General features: G+C 42.3%; 3 protein-coding genes across 3 annotated transcripts; all 3 read right to left on the bottom strand.

The window, feature by feature from the left end:
* Positions 1 to 161: 161 nt before the first annotated feature.
* On the bottom strand, positions 162 to 6,340 carry uroc1 (urocanate hydratase 1). The gene is made up of 19 exons (XM_070959467.1): positions 6,194 to 6,340; positions 5,408 to 5,538; positions 4,704 to 4,797; positions 4,532 to 4,591; positions 4,200 to 4,328; positions 4,038 to 4,099; positions 3,843 to 3,909; positions 3,342 to 3,485; positions 3,154 to 3,242; positions 2,676 to 2,738; positions 2,381 to 2,560; positions 2,194 to 2,291; positions 2,025 to 2,097; positions 1,697 to 1,886; positions 1,486 to 1,584; positions 1,297 to 1,396; positions 825 to 906; positions 595 to 694; positions 162 to 490 (listed from the first exon to the last, which is right to left on the bottom strand). Exons 1-19 carry the CDS (start codon positions 6,317 to 6,319, stop codon positions 350 to 352), a joined length of 2,028 nt encoding a protein of 675 aa, XP_070815568.1. The 5' UTR covers positions 6,320 to 6,340; the 3' UTR covers positions 162 to 349.
* Positions 6,341 to 7,334: 994 nt separating this feature from the next.
* LOC139328937 (mitochondrial intermembrane space import and assembly protein 40-like) lies at positions 7,335 to 10,020 on the bottom strand. The gene is made up of 3 exons (XM_070959021.1): positions 9,828 to 10,020; positions 9,077 to 9,175; positions 7,335 to 8,967 (listed from the first exon to the last, which is right to left on the bottom strand). The coding sequence occupies exons 1-3, from the start codon at positions 9,847 to 9,849 to the stop codon at positions 8,609 to 8,611; spliced, it is 480 nt and encodes a 159-aa protein (XP_070815122.1). The 5' UTR covers positions 9,850 to 10,020; the 3' UTR covers positions 7,335 to 8,608.
* A 1,161-nt stretch (positions 10,021 to 11,181) lies between these two features.
* sec61a1a (SEC61 translocon subunit alpha 1a) lies at positions 11,182 to 18,106 on the bottom strand. Its single transcript, XM_070959223.1, has 12 exons — positions 18,012 to 18,106; positions 17,304 to 17,371; positions 17,126 to 17,191; positions 16,137 to 16,215; positions 15,924 to 16,055; positions 15,719 to 15,828; positions 14,992 to 15,145; positions 14,710 to 14,870; positions 14,415 to 14,612; positions 14,092 to 14,283; positions 13,925 to 14,001; positions 11,182 to 12,333 (listed from the first exon to the last, which is right to left on the bottom strand). Exons 1-12 carry the CDS (start codon positions 18,016 to 18,018, stop codon positions 12,147 to 12,149), a joined length of 1,431 nt encoding a protein of 476 aa, XP_070815324.1. The 5' UTR covers positions 18,019 to 18,106; the 3' UTR covers positions 11,182 to 12,146.
* Positions 18,107 to 18,935: the final 829 nt, after the last annotated feature.

Genomic DNA, 18,935 nt, shown 5'->3' with positions numbered 1-18,935 from the left:
TGACTGATATCATTGGGCAAATTATTTTTGCAGATTATTGACAAATGACTCGTGGGCTTTATTATTTATACATACTTGGAATTTAATTTTCAACGCACACTAAAATAATATATTCTTGTAGATTAAATTACTAAAACAGCCTTGCACAATACTGAAGCCTACTTTGCTTTCTGTGTATTCATTGCAAATAAGTTATGTAACAGCATTGCCACTGATTCATTAACTAGTTCTCTCAAAATGTTTTGCTGCAGGTTTTCCTTGTCACGCACTGCTGAAGCAATTACAGCAGCAGGTTTCCTTTGCTGTGTGGCTGTGCGCAGCTGGCTGTTAACCTATGCTAAAGTGTTAGCTAGCCCTGCAGGGCACGGTCCAGCACGCACTCGTCCTGTACAGGAAAAGGCATGGTGACACGCAGCTGCCTGTTCTCCTCCATGGTGCGTTGGATGGTCTCATAGGCGTTGGAGTTTCCAGACCAGCAGCGACGAGCCACCTGCAACACACAGACAGATTAGAGCCAGACATCAATCATCTGCACTTTGAGCGCATTGGAGTGGGCTGGAAGCTATTATGCCTCTCTTCTCTCTGAACTCTCACCCCATTGGAGACGTCCCAGTTAAGCATCAGACTGGCACGCTTTGCGGCCTCCTCTGAGCCGTCCAACATCAAACCAAACCCGCCATTCATCACCTCGCCCCTGTGAGTGAGACAACAAAGTAATAAACACACTGACTTTGTGACAGATAAGTAGTAATCAAATAAATGACTTTGAATCACAACAATCTTTCACACAGATTGCTGTTGACTGGGTGACCAGCCAGCCGTACCAGCCGACACCGCCACCATTGTGCAGGGCTACCCATGTGGCGCCCCTGAATGCATCACCAACAAAGTTCTGGACTGCCATGTCTGTAAGAAGGAGACATTGTGAGCCGTCACTTTGACTTTTTAAAGTTATTCCTGAAGCGTTACTGATTTAAATGAATGAAGAGAGTACGGTGAAGCTGGGAGGATGAGGTTGTATAAAGACAAGGTAATGAGTTTGTGAGCAAAGCAACAAACCTCACAACTACTTTATTCTTACATCAGCAGTCACTCTGGATGGTCATAATGCTCCCTTATTTTTATCAATATGACATGAAACTCTACTTACAGAGACTAAAAACTTCCTTGAGGGTATGTAATACTCTCAATACCAAGTTTTCTCTTATTCTTGTTAAGTTATAAGTTATAAAACAGACAAATTGTTAAATTGCCGCTAAGAAAGTTCACAGTTGCGTACAGCGATTGTCAACATACCTGCACAGAAGGCAGATCCATCATACACATTAGAGGTTTCTCTGAAGGGGCTGTCAGTGCCACTAACATCATGATGGTCTCTGCTAATAACCACGGGAGCCTGAACAAATGAAATAACAAAAAACACTGAGACTCTGATGAAAACTTGATATGATGCAGACCTCCTTAGCCGACAAATCATCCTCATACTGAAACTCTTCCATCAGCGATAGCCTGGTTGATAGCCAAAGCGATGCAGATCCTCCCTCTCTGATCAGAGTAGAGGATTCTGGCTTGGGATCCCACGACCTAAACAGACAGAATACACAGAGGAAATCAGCTCATTGCAGCTGCGCGTCTCTTCACCAGATTTGGATTGAATGATCAAATGCGGGCGTCGATTGACAAGAAACTTCCGGACCATTTTGTGCTTCCCAGCCTCTCTGATCCAGCGGATGTTGTCATTGTACTGCTGTCTGACACCATCAGTCACATTGGCGCTAATTTCCTCCAGGACAGAAGCAGCAATGTCGTCCGTTACGGCGAGATCGTTTGGGTCGCCGGATGTGCACACCCAGCGAAATGGACCGAAACCCAAAGAGAAAATGTTGCTGTGCCAAAGCAGAAGGAGGGAGATTATAAACAAGTTACTGCAAGAAGAAAATATCTGATCACCGTTTATTGGTCTAAACTTATAATTTTCTATCACAGGATCAATGCAAGATTGACTAATTTAGAAAATGTCTCACCCCATGATGTGCTGGACATATGAAGGGTAACGGAATTCAGTTGCTCCTCCACCAACCTTTTCTACCTCTGCTCCTATAAAAACAAGGAACACAAGCCTCTTAATTGGCCTGACGTGGTCTGAATGGTACTGATGAAATATTCTGAGTGTGTGAGTGTTTAATAACAGACCGGCTCTCTGGGCCTCCAGGAGGAACGCGTTGCCATAGTCCCAGAAGAACATACCAGCATCGGACAGCTTGTTGATAGCCTTAACGTGTCTTCGGAGGCTGTGATTGTATGTAAAACACGTGTTATTTCAGCGTCATAGACCCACATATTGTGGATAATATACCAAAGCAAAGTCCATCTGTTTTACCTTTCTTGGACCATGGTTTGGAAACGATTAGGATCAGTCGACATGAGCTGATTCGCCTGGCGGAAGCTGAGCTGGACTGGATAGTAGCCCCCATTATATGGGTTGTGAAGGGAGGTCTGGTCTGACCCCAAATCCACCAGGAGCTCCCCTGTCCTCTCATACTCCAGCAGCAGCCTCTCCCTGGTTAGGACGAAGCAGGGCAAAGGATTCAGGAGTACGCAACAATAGGTTTTACTGTGGCGGCAGACCGGTGTCGTCGTGTCTTGTAAGCAGAAAGTTCTCATCTCTCACTCACCACAAGTCTACGATATTGCCGTGATAACCCAGACTGAGGGCAGTTTTGGAGCTCTTGGCTTCTCTGAAAGACACAAAATAATAAGAATTTCAGTATCTCACAGCAGACATGTTCTGTAATCAGATACATCATGTTGTCTTTTTAGGGGCCCTTTTAGGGGCAGCAGTGGAAAATCTTTTTGTTGCCTTTGGACAGAGCCAGGTTAGCCGTTTCCTCCTGTTTCCAGTTTTTATGCCAAGATAAGTTAACCTTCTGCTGGACATTAATTGTATGAGTGATATTGATCTTCTCATCTAACTCTCTTCCAACAAGCGGAAACCAAAATATTATATATTAATAAATGGAGAATGAGTAGGTTTTTGTATGTATAGACTCAAAATAATCTCTCCTGACGAGTCCCACTCATTCTGCCTTACAGTAAAGGATATGAGTAGCTGTCAGGTAGTTCTACTGATATAATCATAATCCTCTTTGTTACCTGATGCATTTAATGCAGTGCTCCATGCTGCTGGTGACCTCCATCAGCCATCCCTGCTCATGTCTCTTTCTGAGAGGAGCCTCATCCACCTACACAGACACCAATTTACACAGCGACAAACAGTATTTCCTTCATTCTTTCTCAGTCAGCAGTGAGTATTAACAGGAAATGATGGGATATCAGCTGACCTCTGCAATCACGCCAACACAACCGGCAATGACGGCAGCTTTAGCCTGAGCTCCACTCATGCCCCCCAGGCCAGAGGTCACAAAGACACGGCCCCGCAAGTCCCCAGAGCCCAGGTACCTCCGGCTGGCATTCAGCACAGTCAGCTGCACAGAAAAGCACGAGGACACTCAGAAAAACAGGAACTGCATCATCCAGGTAAACTGTGCACTAAATGTGAATGATTTAAAGCAGTAGATCACATGAGTTCAACTACTGAGTGATTTTCCCTCCTCAGATTGTTTCATTTATGTTTTTAGAGGTCTAAAGGATGGAAACTGTCTAGAATTTCCAACTAAAAAAAGCAAAAAAGCAAACACTACTTGTTTCTGACACAGAAATCAGCTCCCGACACTCTAAGGGAGGACCTGACCCTCAGTTTGGGAACCACTGATTAAAAGTAACACATATTTCATATGAGGAGTTACTGGAGCGCTGTGTGCACATCTGTTTTAAAAGCATACCATGGTGCCATGAACAATCCCCTGAGGTCCAATGTAGCAGTAGCTGCCTGCTGTCATCTGACCATACCTGAAAACAGACAAACAAAAGAAATTTTTACATCAAGATATCTGCACCGTCACAGGAAGCTTAATGTGGAATCATTTTTGTCCTGATGAAACGAAATACCAGGATGAAAAGCACCTTCAAAGACTTACATTGACACACCGAGAGCAAACATCTTCTCATACTGATTTCTGGAGGAGTAATTTGGAATAACCTGAGAGATGAAAGAAAAAGGGGTGAGTATGTCAGTACACAGGGACGCACACAGGCTGCAAGCATCAGCTTATTAAATCAGGTGTGCGCTGGGCAGTCACCATGCCGTTGGTGATGATGGCGCGAGGTGAGGAAGGCAGGCTGGGGAACAGGCCCATCGGATGGCCGCTGTACATAACCAGGGTTTGCTCCTCTGTCATCTCACTCAGGTAATGCATCACCAGGCGAAACTGCACTCAGACGCACACACGCATGCACGCACGCACGCACGCACGCACGCACGCACGCACACACGCACACACGCACACACACACACACACACACACACACACACACACACACACACACACACACAACATTAAAACTCTTCTGTTCAGACTCTAGACATCATTACCAAACACACTGGTTGAACAGAGGCTAGCTCAGGGCTTACCTGGGCCCAGTTACTAAACACCTGGCCATTCCCTCCATAGGTGACGAGCTCCTGGGGGAACTGAAGGGTGAAGAAAACGAAGGTGTCATTGAGACATTAAAACGAACAGAAGACTTCAGAGATTCAGTGAGCTTAGTTAAAAAAATGATTGCAAGCTGTGTTAGAGGCTCACCTGAGCAACCACTGGGTCCAGGTTGTTCATGATCATCAGCATCATGGAGGCTGCTTGACGTGTGCGGCATGGGTACTGATCGATGGGGTAAGCCCTGAGGAAACGGAGAGAAACTCACATCACTGCTGTGGTGGAACAAAGAAAAAGCATCTTAAAGTGAGACACGGTGGCCACGAGTTTTAACTTCATGATGACACTACACATCTAAACTCATGCAGACAGCAGAAGTGGAACCATGTGCTGGTTACACAGCGATCTCCAGCTAAAGTTTTGAAAACATCATCTAACATGAGCCACCATCAGCTTTTTATGGTAACAGTGAGATTAGATTGTGTGATTTCATGCATTCGGTTTGGTGTGCACGTCGTGCAGCAGGGACTGTCATTAAAGCTCTATGGACAGATTTATCAGCAGGTTGATAATGTTGCTATTATTTATACAGATTGATTTATCAGTTAACCAAATTAAACATTCTTTTGTTCATCTTTTGTTTACTGTTGGTCATTTCTTGATAACAACACTCACTCATGCATCTTTGAAACTAATGACCACATTTGAGGGATTATTGTCAAAATGCTTATATTCATTGTATGTTAAAAAAAAAGGAATACCAGCCAATATACATTTATCAGACTCATTTTCATATTAAATACTGATATGGATATGGCCTAAAAGATCAGCTGGACTCCCCCCATCAGCCTCACCTCATGCGCAGCGTGGGGCAGAAGCGGTACATGTAGATGTGCCCGTACTGCCGCAGCTCTTGAGCAAATTCAGGTGCAAGTGTCGCATGGTGGGAGGGCGGGAAATAACGCAGTGCGTTCCTCAGCGCCAACTACAGGGAAGAGGCATATTTACAGCAGATTAGTGAACACACACAGTTCAGTTTCAGTGAGGTCAGATATACAAGTAGATGTTTTGGCTTTCGGGCCCCTCCTTATATAAGAGATGGAGCCCTCACGGTGTCTCTTAATTATTGACTGGAGCCTTTGCTCTAACTTTGGGAAATCAGTTGAGGACCTTAGAGAATAATCAATTCTTTAGGGCGGCCCATGAGCCGACAACGATGATGCAATAAGTCAGAGCACACAGCTTGGCACGATGGCTGTTCTTCCACTGACACATTATAGTGAAGCTATTGTCTGACCTGACAGTGAGCTGTGCTTCTACAGGTAGCCAACTTTCTCCTTTTAAGAGTCGTTTGCTTTGACTTTTACCAAGCTGGTCCATGTGCAGAGCGTTTCCTACCATTAGACACATAGTTTCACAGAAGGTATTCTGACGCGTTACAGTGGAAAAGCACACATGCCATTATTAATATTATTTACACTTGTATTTAAGAGGTCTAAATGTCCATTGTGAGGTCTGTTTTGTGCTTAAAATGAACTGCTGCACTTCATTCAGACGTATCATAAAATGTATCACTATTCAACAAATTACTGAGTGCCAAGAGTGGTACAAATTTGAACGCACAGGAATTGTTCACTCACCCGCTCCTCCTCTGCTGTAAGGTTGGGGGTGCGTATAGGTGCATGTGGCACACTGGGGTCTCTTCCCCGGTTAGGGGGCAAAGGGTCCAGGGGTAAACCGCTGCATATCTCCTTTAAAGACGACATCCTGTTGAGTATTTCTTATACACTTGAGCTGAGACCTGGAGTCGGGGATCACGCTGGAGACTGACGGCAGCTCTCGCACCCTCACAGCCAACAGACCTCTGTGCAGAGAAAGGCTGCGCGCTGTGTAAGATCTGAGGGCGAGCACTCTTCATCTTATTGTCTCATTGGCTTTTTGGTTGTCTTTTCCCTTCACAATCCACCAATGGTACGGCGAGGATAGAAAAGGGTGTTTGGTAATTATTGATCCCTGAGGGAGTTTGAAGTGGCGCATGCTTCAGTGGACAAACAGTGCCACTGACCTCTGACCCCAGAACCTTTGGACAGGTCAACAGCTATTATGTAGAATCATGCTGTTTTCCTTTTCAGGTTTACTGGCATCAAGATGCACATTTACAACTCAATATCATACTTTTTGATGAGGTCCACTGGGTGCATGTTACGACTAAATATATAATCATACAATTAGACATGAATTACAGAAAAGTGAATAATAGCTAGTCAACCCATCGTAATGGCTGAATCATACTGTACTGCAGACAGCATAGTCGATTTTATGTGTCAGCCTCTACAGATCCAATGACTTTTGTTAGTATGTGTTGACATTAACCTGTTTACTTGCTGTGGTTACAAATCTTTGCATTCACACTGCAAACAGCTGACACATGGAGTACATGACAGGACAAGCCTTCAAACTATTACAGCTTCTAGGTTTCCAGCATAGTTACCAGCAAGTAACTGGAAAACTATGTATTTGGGTGACGTTACTACGGTCCATAGAATCTGTAGTCTGCTTGAATTAACTGAAACAAGATCAAATTTAAAGGATGTAATGATATTCGTGCGAAGAGTTTCTTCTGTGACTCACTTCTGGTCAACCCCAAGTTACTGTCTGCTATAGCCGCTTGTGATTTCTGGTGAGGCAAACACACCTGTAATATGCCGAGGACAGTAGAAGGTCGTTACTGCAACGTCAGGCCTGGGAGATATTACAACAAGAGCACCTCACAAGAACCAATGAGGCATAATACATTTTATTATAAAACCTTCAACAGTATGCACTTCAAGTCACCCCAATCAGTCCTGTGTTGCACACAAATTGTTCTGTTAAGTTCAGCTGAGGTAAAAGTTTTGAGTCTGGTCATAAATTAGCAGAGGAGACGCAGTACCAGAGGACAAACTGTGGAAATACACTACACACTGTTTCTTCAGGTGTTCTTCGCTGGATTCTTCACATTTCCATGAATTCAGCAACTTTATCAGCAACGTTACTGATATAAACTTTGAGTCATAACGGACTATGAATACAGAGTTTGTACAACACACAGTGTACATGTGCAATGCTGAACATGAGAAAACAGCATACATGAATGGAAATGAAAAACGCATGAATAAAACATTTCTACTGTAATCTTACAGCTCTAGCACTTATATTTAGATCACAGCATGTCGAACCGTCGATCTTGAGACAAAGGAAATAAAAAATGTACATTATACACTTCAGTGTGTATCCTTGGTCCTCTCAGCTCTTGATGAATCTTGAATCTCAACACAGCAGACATTTTTTTCATGAATCATATTATATTAGTTTTACAAAAGTATAAGCCCATCTTATTCAGTACAGAATGTTTAACGTCCAACTGAAATTACAAGTCATCGTTTTTGTCTGCCGCAGCTTATAAACTGCATGTCCCGTGTTCCCCTCAGAGGACAAATCAGAAAGCTTAAAGGGGAAATTTACATTTTACTTTTTTTGGGGGGTTCATGATGGCGCCCCTTACATGCTGTGCTTTTGCATAAAGCAGCAGCAACAGGTTTTGTAAGAAATGTTCACTGGGGAATACATATGCACTGAAAAATGTCAGTTTGCAGTCAAGACAGCTAATTAGCTAATCAAGCTGCAGGACTTTTAGTAGCATGTAAGCGTACCTGCAAATACTACCTCAGTCTGTTTACATTACGGTGTGTTCCTTACTCTTCCATACCACTAACAAAACACTGTATGCAAGTGATGTAAGCTTCAGTATGATGCAAGCTTGTTTACTTAGTCTGTTGGCAGCTGTCAATCAAACACAGACACAGACACAGAGACACGGACACGCCTTCCAGCCACTGAGAGTAAGATGAGCATTTCTTCAAAAGCGTTTCTTTTCTTTCTTTTAACAATAAATCCATCTGTTAGTACTAACTCTGAAAACATATTGATGCTATTTTGGCCGCAAAAAGGCGTGGGTAAATGTGATTTCAGTTGGACTTTAAATGTGTGACTCTCTTTGCCACCAGGGCTCATCATTAGCTTTCCACTGCACCCTCTGTGGTGGGTTGTGTGGTGTTAGGGTCTTGCTCGGTGATAGATGTTGAGTTTGCACCTGACATTTCTGCAGATGCAGATGAGTCTTGTGAGGTCTGGACTGTTTCTGATGACTGTTCTTGTGGAGCCTTCTCATCTTCTTGAGGATAGAGCTCCGGGTAACGCTGCATACACTCCTGCATGGCCCTGAACTGCTCCAGGCACTCGGAGCCCTTCACCTCCTCCGTACTATAGTGGAAACAGGAGAAGGCGTCCTTAAATTCAGTTCCACAGGGACCACTGGCCATCCCGCCCAAGCAGGGACAGTTCCAGTTGATTTCCCCACTGGGAAGAATAAGACCTAGGACGAGAGAGGAGGTTTTAGTTAATAAACATGCATTTTTCAAACTTCACCGGTGCTACACTTTAGCCTGACGACAGGTTCCTCTTGGTAGTTTCATGCGCCTCACCTTGCTCTTCATACGGGTCCTCAGGATCTTCCTCTACAAGCTCGGCACTGCTGGGTGTTTCATGATCCTCTTTGGTGACAAAGATGATTTGGTCTTTCCCTGTTGTGTAAAATGTGGAAGGACAACACAAACAAACCAATGATAAGAATTGTGGTCCCTGATCTAACACAAAGGCTTGCTAAATGACATCTGCAGCCTCTCTAACACAGGTTCAACAGCTGAAATCTGGACATACTAAAGCTGAAGTTCACCATTTCAACAGTGTCCTCCACTTTCCTTATTAGACCCTGACGGATAAATAGTCCAGGCTGATATTTATGGCCCATATGCCTTATGTTCACTCGGCCAGTTGACCAGTTCAGGGGTGGAAGCAGTGTTCAGATCATTTGCTTAACTACAACTATCAACAAAACAATGCAAAAGGTACATTTGCTGCATTCAAACTACCACTGAAGACTCAAGATGGCTTTGAATGGAAAATTAGCTTAAGGTGACTCATTGTTTGACATGCAACATGCCATATGACACACATGTACACTACTGCTGCTGGTCAAGGTTAAACACTGTGATGGTCATAGCTAGCTAACAGCCCCGTTCACTGATGAATAACGGCCACAGATTTTAACAGTCAGACGTGATAAGAGACTTTTAGCAACTCGCTTCTACGCCGACACTGATTTTTCATTCAGACCAAAATAAACTTCAGAGTTAGCTTTCCAGAGAAGTTAGCCGGCGAGCACAGTATGGTTACCTTCCTGTCTGACCGAGCTCATTTCTTCACGCTGGAGCAGATTCAATTCCTCTTTTTTATCCACTGCAACAACAGCTCCGAGGAAAACCACTCTTACTGACAGACAACACGACACATGGAAACGTCGGAGGGTTTAGTCCAGCATCTGCTAGCTTGTTTCACAACTATCCTTGGTAGAGCGTGAGTCTTCTTCTTCTTCTCTTTTCATATTTCCGGCAGCGTATACGCTCCAGGTCGCGTTGCTGCCCCCAAGAGTTAAAAAAAAAAAAAAAAAAAGTCAACGCTGTCTTTTCCACAAAATGATGCTTTTAATTTCTCAGGAGCAAGTTATATAAATAAAAGCAGAACATTTTTTATGTACGATTTTCATCTTACTCTGTGATAAGATATCATTTCTCTCTACTTCTTTTTTACATTTAATAAATTAGCATCCTGACTACAAAATTTCCAGCAAGAAAAGAGGAAGAATGGGATAAGGGAAAAACAAACATATTTCTTCTTCTTTCTCTGAGCGACAATCTATTTATGTCCTACGATACATTTATTTGCAGTGTGCACCGTCACACTTATTTTACACTTTAAATAAAGCTATTAACAATAACCCTGCTAACCTATAACAAATACTCCTTTTCCAATCTTCTCATTTTAGGCTCTGGAGATTTGGATAAACATAATGCTTCTATAACACTAACAATCCCACTGTCTTTTAAAATGTTTTATTCTTGTCATATTTAAGACCATAAAATCATGTAGTAAAAGTTGGATAAATGCTTTCATCTTATTCAGTCAAATCAGTCTCTAGTGGTCAATTCAACATTTGTCAACAAAATAAATTCTCATGTTGTGCAGATCAAAATAAATGGACTCAGTCCTCATATGAAGGGGATCATATTATTTATTGAGCCACCCTAACAGTAACTACGCCATGCCATACGACAAAAGGTCATACATGAAATCAAATTATGTTTTTGTCAACAACTATACCCCCCCATAAATGGAGGCTGATGTATATACAGATAATGTATGACTTTATAGTAATATTATGTATAAAAATATATGGTATACATATAGTACATATATAAAAGATGTTTTTAACTGTGCTTTCCAGCTCTTCTAAACCATTAAGTAAATGTTTATATAGTGCTTGTACATGCTTAATGGGTGGGAAGAGGGGTGGGGGTTAAAGTTAAGTGTAACCACTGTCTTATAGCAGCAGGAAAATATAGAAGTAAAATTGTCTTAAAAAGAAATCTCAGACATAAAAAAATTGTATAAAACAAGACTCAACCCTTTACTGGACAAAAAAGGTGACTTTTCCTGTGCTTCTGAAAATTCATTCACTTCAGACAAAAGATTGAGCCTTTTTCCACAAAAGGTTTTATTGAGAATGTTTTTCTATAAGTTTGTTCTGAAATGCATTTATTTTTACATATTCAAAAGTCTTTTATCTTACACTTAAGACAAATTCAAAGTTATTCAATGCATGGCCTATGTACAGAAAATCAGAATTTGTCAGTTGTGGAAAAGTGATTAACTCGTATGCTTAGAGCAAACAATTAAAAGAACAGAACAAAACAAAGATCTCAGGAAGTGTTAACAAAAGTGAACGTGACATGTGAGTTAATACTGCAGCTCCCTGGGAATGTCGGACAGTAAAACAGCAAGGACCCTTTTTTTCTGAATGTTTCATCAGATGACTGTTCACAAAAACAGTTGAGCAATTTCTTTTGACTGGCGGAGCCCAATGTGAGCTCCACATCCTCTTCTTACAGGACCCTGTTGATATAGGAGCTATAAGACAGGGTCACAAATCAAAACGACAGTACTTGATTCGGCGTTTGACAGTTCACCTTCCGGTCCACACCTTCACACAATTGGCAGGTTGACAAATAAAATAAAGCTGAAAATAAAAGTATAAACGTTGATAACACCAAGCAGAACATCAAGTGCTTTTATGCACACAGCAGGCAGTTGACCACCACGTCGAGTATGCCTGCATACTGAAGCACTTCGCTGCCACACTCCCGCAGGACTTCATCTCAGACACAACATGAATCTTGGGGAGCTTTAATCTCGAGTCGGTTGGAAAATCTGATGGAGTACAACTGAAATGTCGGATGGAAGATTTGTGGAGGGAGCGACAAGTCATGCAGCCCCACCAAGTCACAATATCCAATTTCAGCTGAGATTCCTGAAGATTCCTCAAAACATCCTGAAACTCGAGAGCTGACTATGCAGGGGCTTCACACAGATGGAAAATAAATGCAAAGTTGGTGTTCCCAATGAAAGTTGACTGAAGGTGGGAGGATATCGGCTCTTCTAGAAGAGCAGGGCCCCCATGCTGCCGACTTCGCTCTGTTCTTTCACAAAGATCTCAAAGTACTGATAGATGATGGTGACGGCCAGCAGGATACCGGTGCCGGAGCCAATGGCTCCGAGGAAGTCAGCCATTACTGATAGACCACCGATACACAGTCCACCGAAGGCAGCAGCTGTGGGAATATACCTAGAACACAAAACAGAGACATTGAGGTGAATATTAATACACAGAGTTTCACTTTATGGCCTTTCAGAAGAAAAGCCAAGTAGCGAGAATGACAGATATCTAAATAGATTCACTGTGACTGTAAAGTAGAGATTAACTGAATAGTTCTATGTTTTGGGAAATACATGTATTGCTGTCTTGTCAGGAGTTTGTGAAATATACAGCCACAGCCAGCGGTCGGTTAGCTTAACTTAGCTTAGCATAAAGACTGGAAAGAGGGGTAAACTTGAAAAGACTACTCCTCAAAGTGGTGCATGTTATGAAAGTACACCAAAGTGACAACACCTTCAGCAATAAGAAGGTATCACATTCTTGAACAGCTGCCATACTTTTAACTTCTCAGTGTTGCTCAATAATTGACATCTTTGCACTCTGTATGTTCAACCAGGCACTAAACTTTTCTTTTTCTTGGAAGCTACTTCTTGGCCTTGGGATCAGTATGTTTAAAAAATAATCTCAACTCAAAATGATGACATCTCAGTGACACCTGAGTCATGGCATGTAGTTGAAAGCTTTGAAAAGGGTTATAAATGGACATGAATTTGAGTTTAATTACTTTAATTGAAAGTCCTCCTGTTCTGTGAGACTTCTCACAAGTGTACAGTACAACACCGACAGACCCATTCAGACAGGAGACAGGACTGATTGACTGCGTTTACATGCAGTCAATATTCAGGTTATGGTCAATATTCCGGTTTCTGAAACATTCGGAATAACCTGTTTACATGCGTGAGCAAACAGGGGTAATCAATTGCGATATCCCGATCAAAACAGCGACGCACGGACAACGTGTCGACGCACGGAGAACGTCATGACGCAATGCGCGTCATTTCAGCTTCTTCTTCCTGTATCCAAAAACAACAACTGCGGTAGCGCCCGCCTTCGTTTGCGCTTTGGTGCTGGTACTGACCCACCACCAGTACTTGACACTACTCTGTCTCACTTTCTTCATTAATGGAAGGCGAGAACGTGAAGAAATAGGAAATGGAGCCTGAGCTGCGAATAGAACATGCGCAGAATTAATGTTCCGTTCGATGGGGATATCCTGATAGGTGTATACATGACCAAATATTTAGGTTAGAAAAGGAGTAACCCAGGGGTCATATTCGGGTTTTTCAAAAGGGTTACTGGTGTTTACATGGCTGTGCGCAACCGGGTTATTGCTGATATTCCGGTTATGAAAGGGTTACTTGACTGCATGTAAACGTAGTGACAGACTGATATTCCTTTTTCAGGGCAGACATGAAAAGCACAGGTGTTTGTAGTAACATTAACGACAGCTTTATTCTGTTTGTCCCGGTGAGCCATGACAGAGCGACAGTGAGCCGGCATGCAACAATACCAGGACTGTGAAGCTGAAGCAGCTAAATGAAATTCAATCATAATTTATTTTATTCATTCCTTCACATATTTCACATTTTCTATTTTATACCTGATGCTGACAGCTTTGATCCGCCCTCATGATCCATTTTCTGATAAGCAATCAGAATCCAGTGCCAGGCACCAGGTGTGGCAATAAAGGATCTGCACATGAAAAGGATTTGGATCTTACCTGTTCAGCTCATGGACCATTGAGGTTTCTCTGTGTCCCCTCATCACCATCTGCTGCTCCTTCAGCTGTTTCGCCACCTGGATGACAGTGAAGAACAGAGCTTCAAAATACAGCCTGTTTGAAGTAAACCCAAAACACCACCTTCTCAAAAAAGGCTTGCAACTCACATCTTTCGCAGAAGAACCTGAGACTTCGATCCAGGTTTTAGAGAAAAAGGCACATGACCCCAGCATAAAGACAATGTAGATGAGCGCATGGACTGGGTCGTCCAGAACAGAGCCAAATGACTCGGGGGGAGAGAGGTAGTAACAGAGTCCACCTACAGGGTAGGCACGGGCTGGACCACCTGATGATGTGTCCTACAAGCACGACAAAAAATACTAGCTTTAATGGGCAGAAATGTGTTGTAGCATCTGGTAACAAAAACAAACACCAATAGGTCGTCTAAGTAATTTGTGGAGGCAGAAAGCTGTGTTTGATTTATACTTACAGACCAAGTACCGAGCAGATTAACCAGAAAATTGCCGCTGAAGCGCGTGGAAAGCATCTGGGAGATAACATACAAGTTGGAGACCAAGGCAGACTGCAGGATGATGGGGATGTTGGAGGTGTAGAAGAGCTTGATGGGGTAGGTGTTGTACTGGCCACGGTAACGAGCTGACTTGATTGGCAGATCAACCCTGAATCCCTGTGTGAAGAGATAAAAATGTCCCTCCCATCATCATCTTGTCCATTCAGCAGTTTCTATTTGAACTATGACAGAAGTCGCATGTTAAGAAACTCACCTGAAAGTATATCACTACAGCAAAGACAAATACTGTAGCGATGAGGTTCATGAGGTTGGGCAGGTTCTGTCTGTAGAAGGCCTCTCTCAAAGCGCGCACTTTGTCTGTGCGAGTGGCCAGCAGGTGGAAAAGCGCAATTATGGCTCCCTCAAACTCTGTGCCTACAACACAAAAAGCCGCAAGAATGAGGCCCAGCGGCGTGGAGTGCAGAGGAGCAACACAACAGGATTTAAATGTATTAGCCAACATCACATTTTCAGCGGCCACTTTGTGCTTTCTTACCTCTTCCGGTGTTCACAGTGGTTGGGCTGAAGGCCTTCCAGACAATCGTCTCACAGATGTTGGTGGCTATGAACAGCGAGATCCCTGAACCAAGACCATAGCCCTTCTGGAGCAGCTCATCCAGCAGCAGCACAATCATGCCAGCCACAAACAGCTGGAGAACAATACAGCAGATTCAGTCAGCTGAACAAGTACTGAGGCAGTCGTGTGTGGACAGTCTTAGCTGTGCAAGTAAGACAACAGTGTGACCTTTAAAAAGCCATTGCAATATATTTTACTTTGTGAGTAGACTCAGTTAATCCAAACAACCCAGTTGGTCATGCAATTCTAATTCTAACCAATGAACAGAGACTATTTGAATTGTATGACTTGGCATAATGAGAAGCTTCTCCTTGGTGCACCTCAGTGAGATGTCTATTTATAGCAGGGGCCTCGCTTTCAAACTATTTGATTCAAGGGAAATTACATGTTTGACAATGACTAGTTTAAATGTCGACATCACAGTCGGGATTTGTCTGTGATAAGAGATGAACAGGACTTAATTTAAAGAACACACAGAAGAAAAATGTCGCCATAATCCACGTTATAGTTCTACATCATTATGTTCTTTTTTCACATCATAATATTTTTATTTTAATGAAAGCCTATTGTGATGATAAGACATATATATTTAAAGTCAAATGACACTATTTGTTATGACCAATCTGAACGAAATTCTTGTTCTCACCTGAATGATGATGAGCAGACAGATTCCTGCACCCATCTCTGAGGGATCTCCATACATGCCGGTCATCACATACACAATGGCCTGGCCAATGGTGATGATCATTCCAAACACTGACAAACATTAACAGGGGTTAGACAATCTATGGACGTAATTCTGAATTACAACCATATGCTCACAAATCACCACCTGATGAGAGCGTCCTTACATTTCTGGGCTCCATTGAAAAGGGCTCTGTCCTTTGGTGTGTCTCCGACTTCAATGATCTTAGCTCCAGCAAGCAGCTGCATTATCAAGCCTGAGGTGACAATAGGCGAGATACCCAGCTCCATCAAGGTACCTGGAGTAAGATATTCAAGTTAGAATATACCAGCAGGAAAGCAGACACGCATTTAATCTCAGTTATTAGCCAGATCAATACCTCTGTTTGAGGCCAGAATCACTCTCATCCAGTAGAACGGATCTGCAGAGTCTGAGGACATGATGCCAAAGAGGGGGATCTGGAGGAAAACAGAGTTCACACAGAATTATATTTTTTTCCAATTATATGGAAGTTGTATTGCTTCAATTAACTTAAAAGTGTTGAAACCAAAACTACAAGTCCAACTACAAATGAAAACTATTCAGTGTAATGCTAATTGCTAATGCTAAGTTTGGACAGTTTGACACACACATTCCTAAACAGACCAAGTATTTATTCTATGCAGATCTGATCTCACTGTAGGTGGTTAAGGACCTCATCCTTTTTTGATTAAGCGACAGATCAATTAACAGAAAATCCATCAATGAATTTTGACTGATTAACTACACACCATTAAAATGATTTAAAAGCACCATGCGTTCTCTTGCTACACCTCTAAGAGAAAGAGTTGCTTCCTTTTCTCTTTTTCATCCTACATGAATCACTTCGAGCTGTTGGATGACACCAGGACACCATATGAAAAATGAAGGTATAATTTGGGGCTGTGATTTGTTGTGATGGGCAGTTGTCAGATTTCTTAACATTTGTTGTACAAAATTATTATAATGGATAATTCAACAAATAATGAAAGTAACAGTTTTCTAGACTCAATTCTACATAAAAAAAAAAATATGCGGTTGATTTTTACTACAGCGTTCTTTCATAAAAGAAAGTCTTCCTGACAGGTCATGTTACATTTAAAAATAAAAATAAAATACCGCATCCTGTGACCCCTTGCATATTTTGCTCTTCAGACCATCGTTGAAGGTCATTCAAGGATTTTATCTGATGAAGGTCTGCTGATCAGCTTGTTATTAATAAAGTGAGTAAAGGTGATTGTAGTGTGACTGAATATGGATTTGCACATTTAGAGTAGCTGGTGGACAACTAACCTGACTGAACAAACAGATTATGTGAAACTAAGGACAGTAATTACTTGTGACACGTACCTGGCAGCACACCAAGAAGATAAAGAGAGTGATGGCGGTCCATAACACCTTCTCTCTGAACTGGATCTGTTGGACAAGCACATTATGATGGTTTTATGGCAAATAGCTAAAGCAATGCTGAGATAGGCTTTCTGTAATGAAAAGACAAATGTACAAATGAAATGAGCGTAATACACACCTTTCTTTCAGGTTTCTGGATTTCTGGCAGGACTGCACAGAATGGCTTTATCACCTCCAAGAATTTGACTGGAAACGAGCAGACATGAGTTTTTGCGTTAGCTCACGGGACATAATCGCTGTTCGTCAGGGGGACGTGGCAGTGAATGGTGGGCGGACCCAACACAGATTTGAATTGACAATAACCAACGCTGATGTTAACCCTATTTGATTATCAAATAGGACATTTTGTATCAACACGTTTCTTGCTAGATCTTTGTATTATCTTCACCAAATGTACCCTATCAACATTAGACAGGTGATTTAGGAACAGCAAGCTGAAAATACACCGGTTGTGTTATGCGTCGTCATCACTACTCTGTCAATGTCTTTGAATGAGTGGCTAACGAGTTAGCTTAGATGTGAGATGTTTCCAGCCAACAAGAATCACCAAGGCGCCTCTAGGATCACACCACAAGCAAGGACACCATCTTACAAACATACTGCCTAACTGTTCAACTATACCCACACACAACTCGTCCTCAAAAAGGGATCAAAATAGTGCAAAACAGCCAACCAGCTAGCTAGCGATGTAAGCTAGCCTGCTATCAGTGCCAGCGCGAGCACCGTTAGCTCACGAAGTTGTCCGAAACATTACAACAGCGTTTAGCTCTTACACAGACTCCGGATATGAAGTATCATACGACCCGTGTGTCAAAGTCATACTCACTGGCCATGATGTCCCGGCTGTCCACCTCTGTGCTCCTTTACTGGGTAAATCTGACCACACTCAATCTCACTACTGAGCCGCCGGGAGGGGAGGAGAGGAGAAGGAGGAGGAGGAGAAACTTTAGAGACACGTCACCACTACAGACACGAACACCAACGATTTAAAGAGCCAGCCTCCATCGATGCGTTGTCAGACGGAGACAGACACATCATTTCAAGGTTGATGGACCCTGCTGTATTTGATATATTGTAAATTGTATTTTGTTTTCCTCCTCTTCCTTGTTTCAGCTTCCTCCTTGTATTTCTTCTTCCTCAAAATACCAGCTCTGACTTCTACTATAACTATAACTTCTTGTTTTGAAAACTCAGGTAAAAGTATAGACCATAGTCAGTTTTATTAGAAATCTATCTATCTATCTATCTATCTATCTATCTATCTATCTATCTATCTATCTATCTATCTATCTATCTATCTATCTATCTATCTATCTATCTATCTATCTATCTATCTATCTATCTATCTATCTATCTATCTATCTATCTATCTATGCATGAATGCATATGATGTATTGCAATAGATTTGTTAATCAGCAGTACAGTGTATAAAACATTTAACATAAGCTCCACCTTGACCAGCCTCTGATGGTTTAGACATCTATTCCATTTTACCTTTGATACCTGATAATACTTCTGTACTTTTACTTGCATCAAATTTTGAATGCAGGAACTGTTTTGAACTGATTTCGCGTAAGTGAAGAACCCGACTACCTCTTTTACCACTGCTGACATGGATGAAGAAGTAAAGAACAATTTGCTGGCAAATGGGCAGCAAATCTTCTGACTGGCAGGTACTTGTTACTCCAGCCTTCTCCACCAGAGAGCAGCAATGGCCTAAAAATGATTAAGTTCAGTAAACGCAGGCTGG

This window comes from Chaetodon trifascialis, chromosome 3, assembly GCF_039877785.1.
Source record: "Chaetodon trifascialis isolate fChaTrf1 chromosome 3, fChaTrf1.hap1, whole genome shotgun sequence".
NCBI classification, from domain to species: domain Eukaryota; kingdom Metazoa; phylum Chordata; class Actinopteri; order Chaetodontiformes; family Chaetodontidae; genus Chaetodon; species Chaetodon trifascialis.
This window is presented reverse-complemented; position numbering and strand designations above follow the sequence as displayed.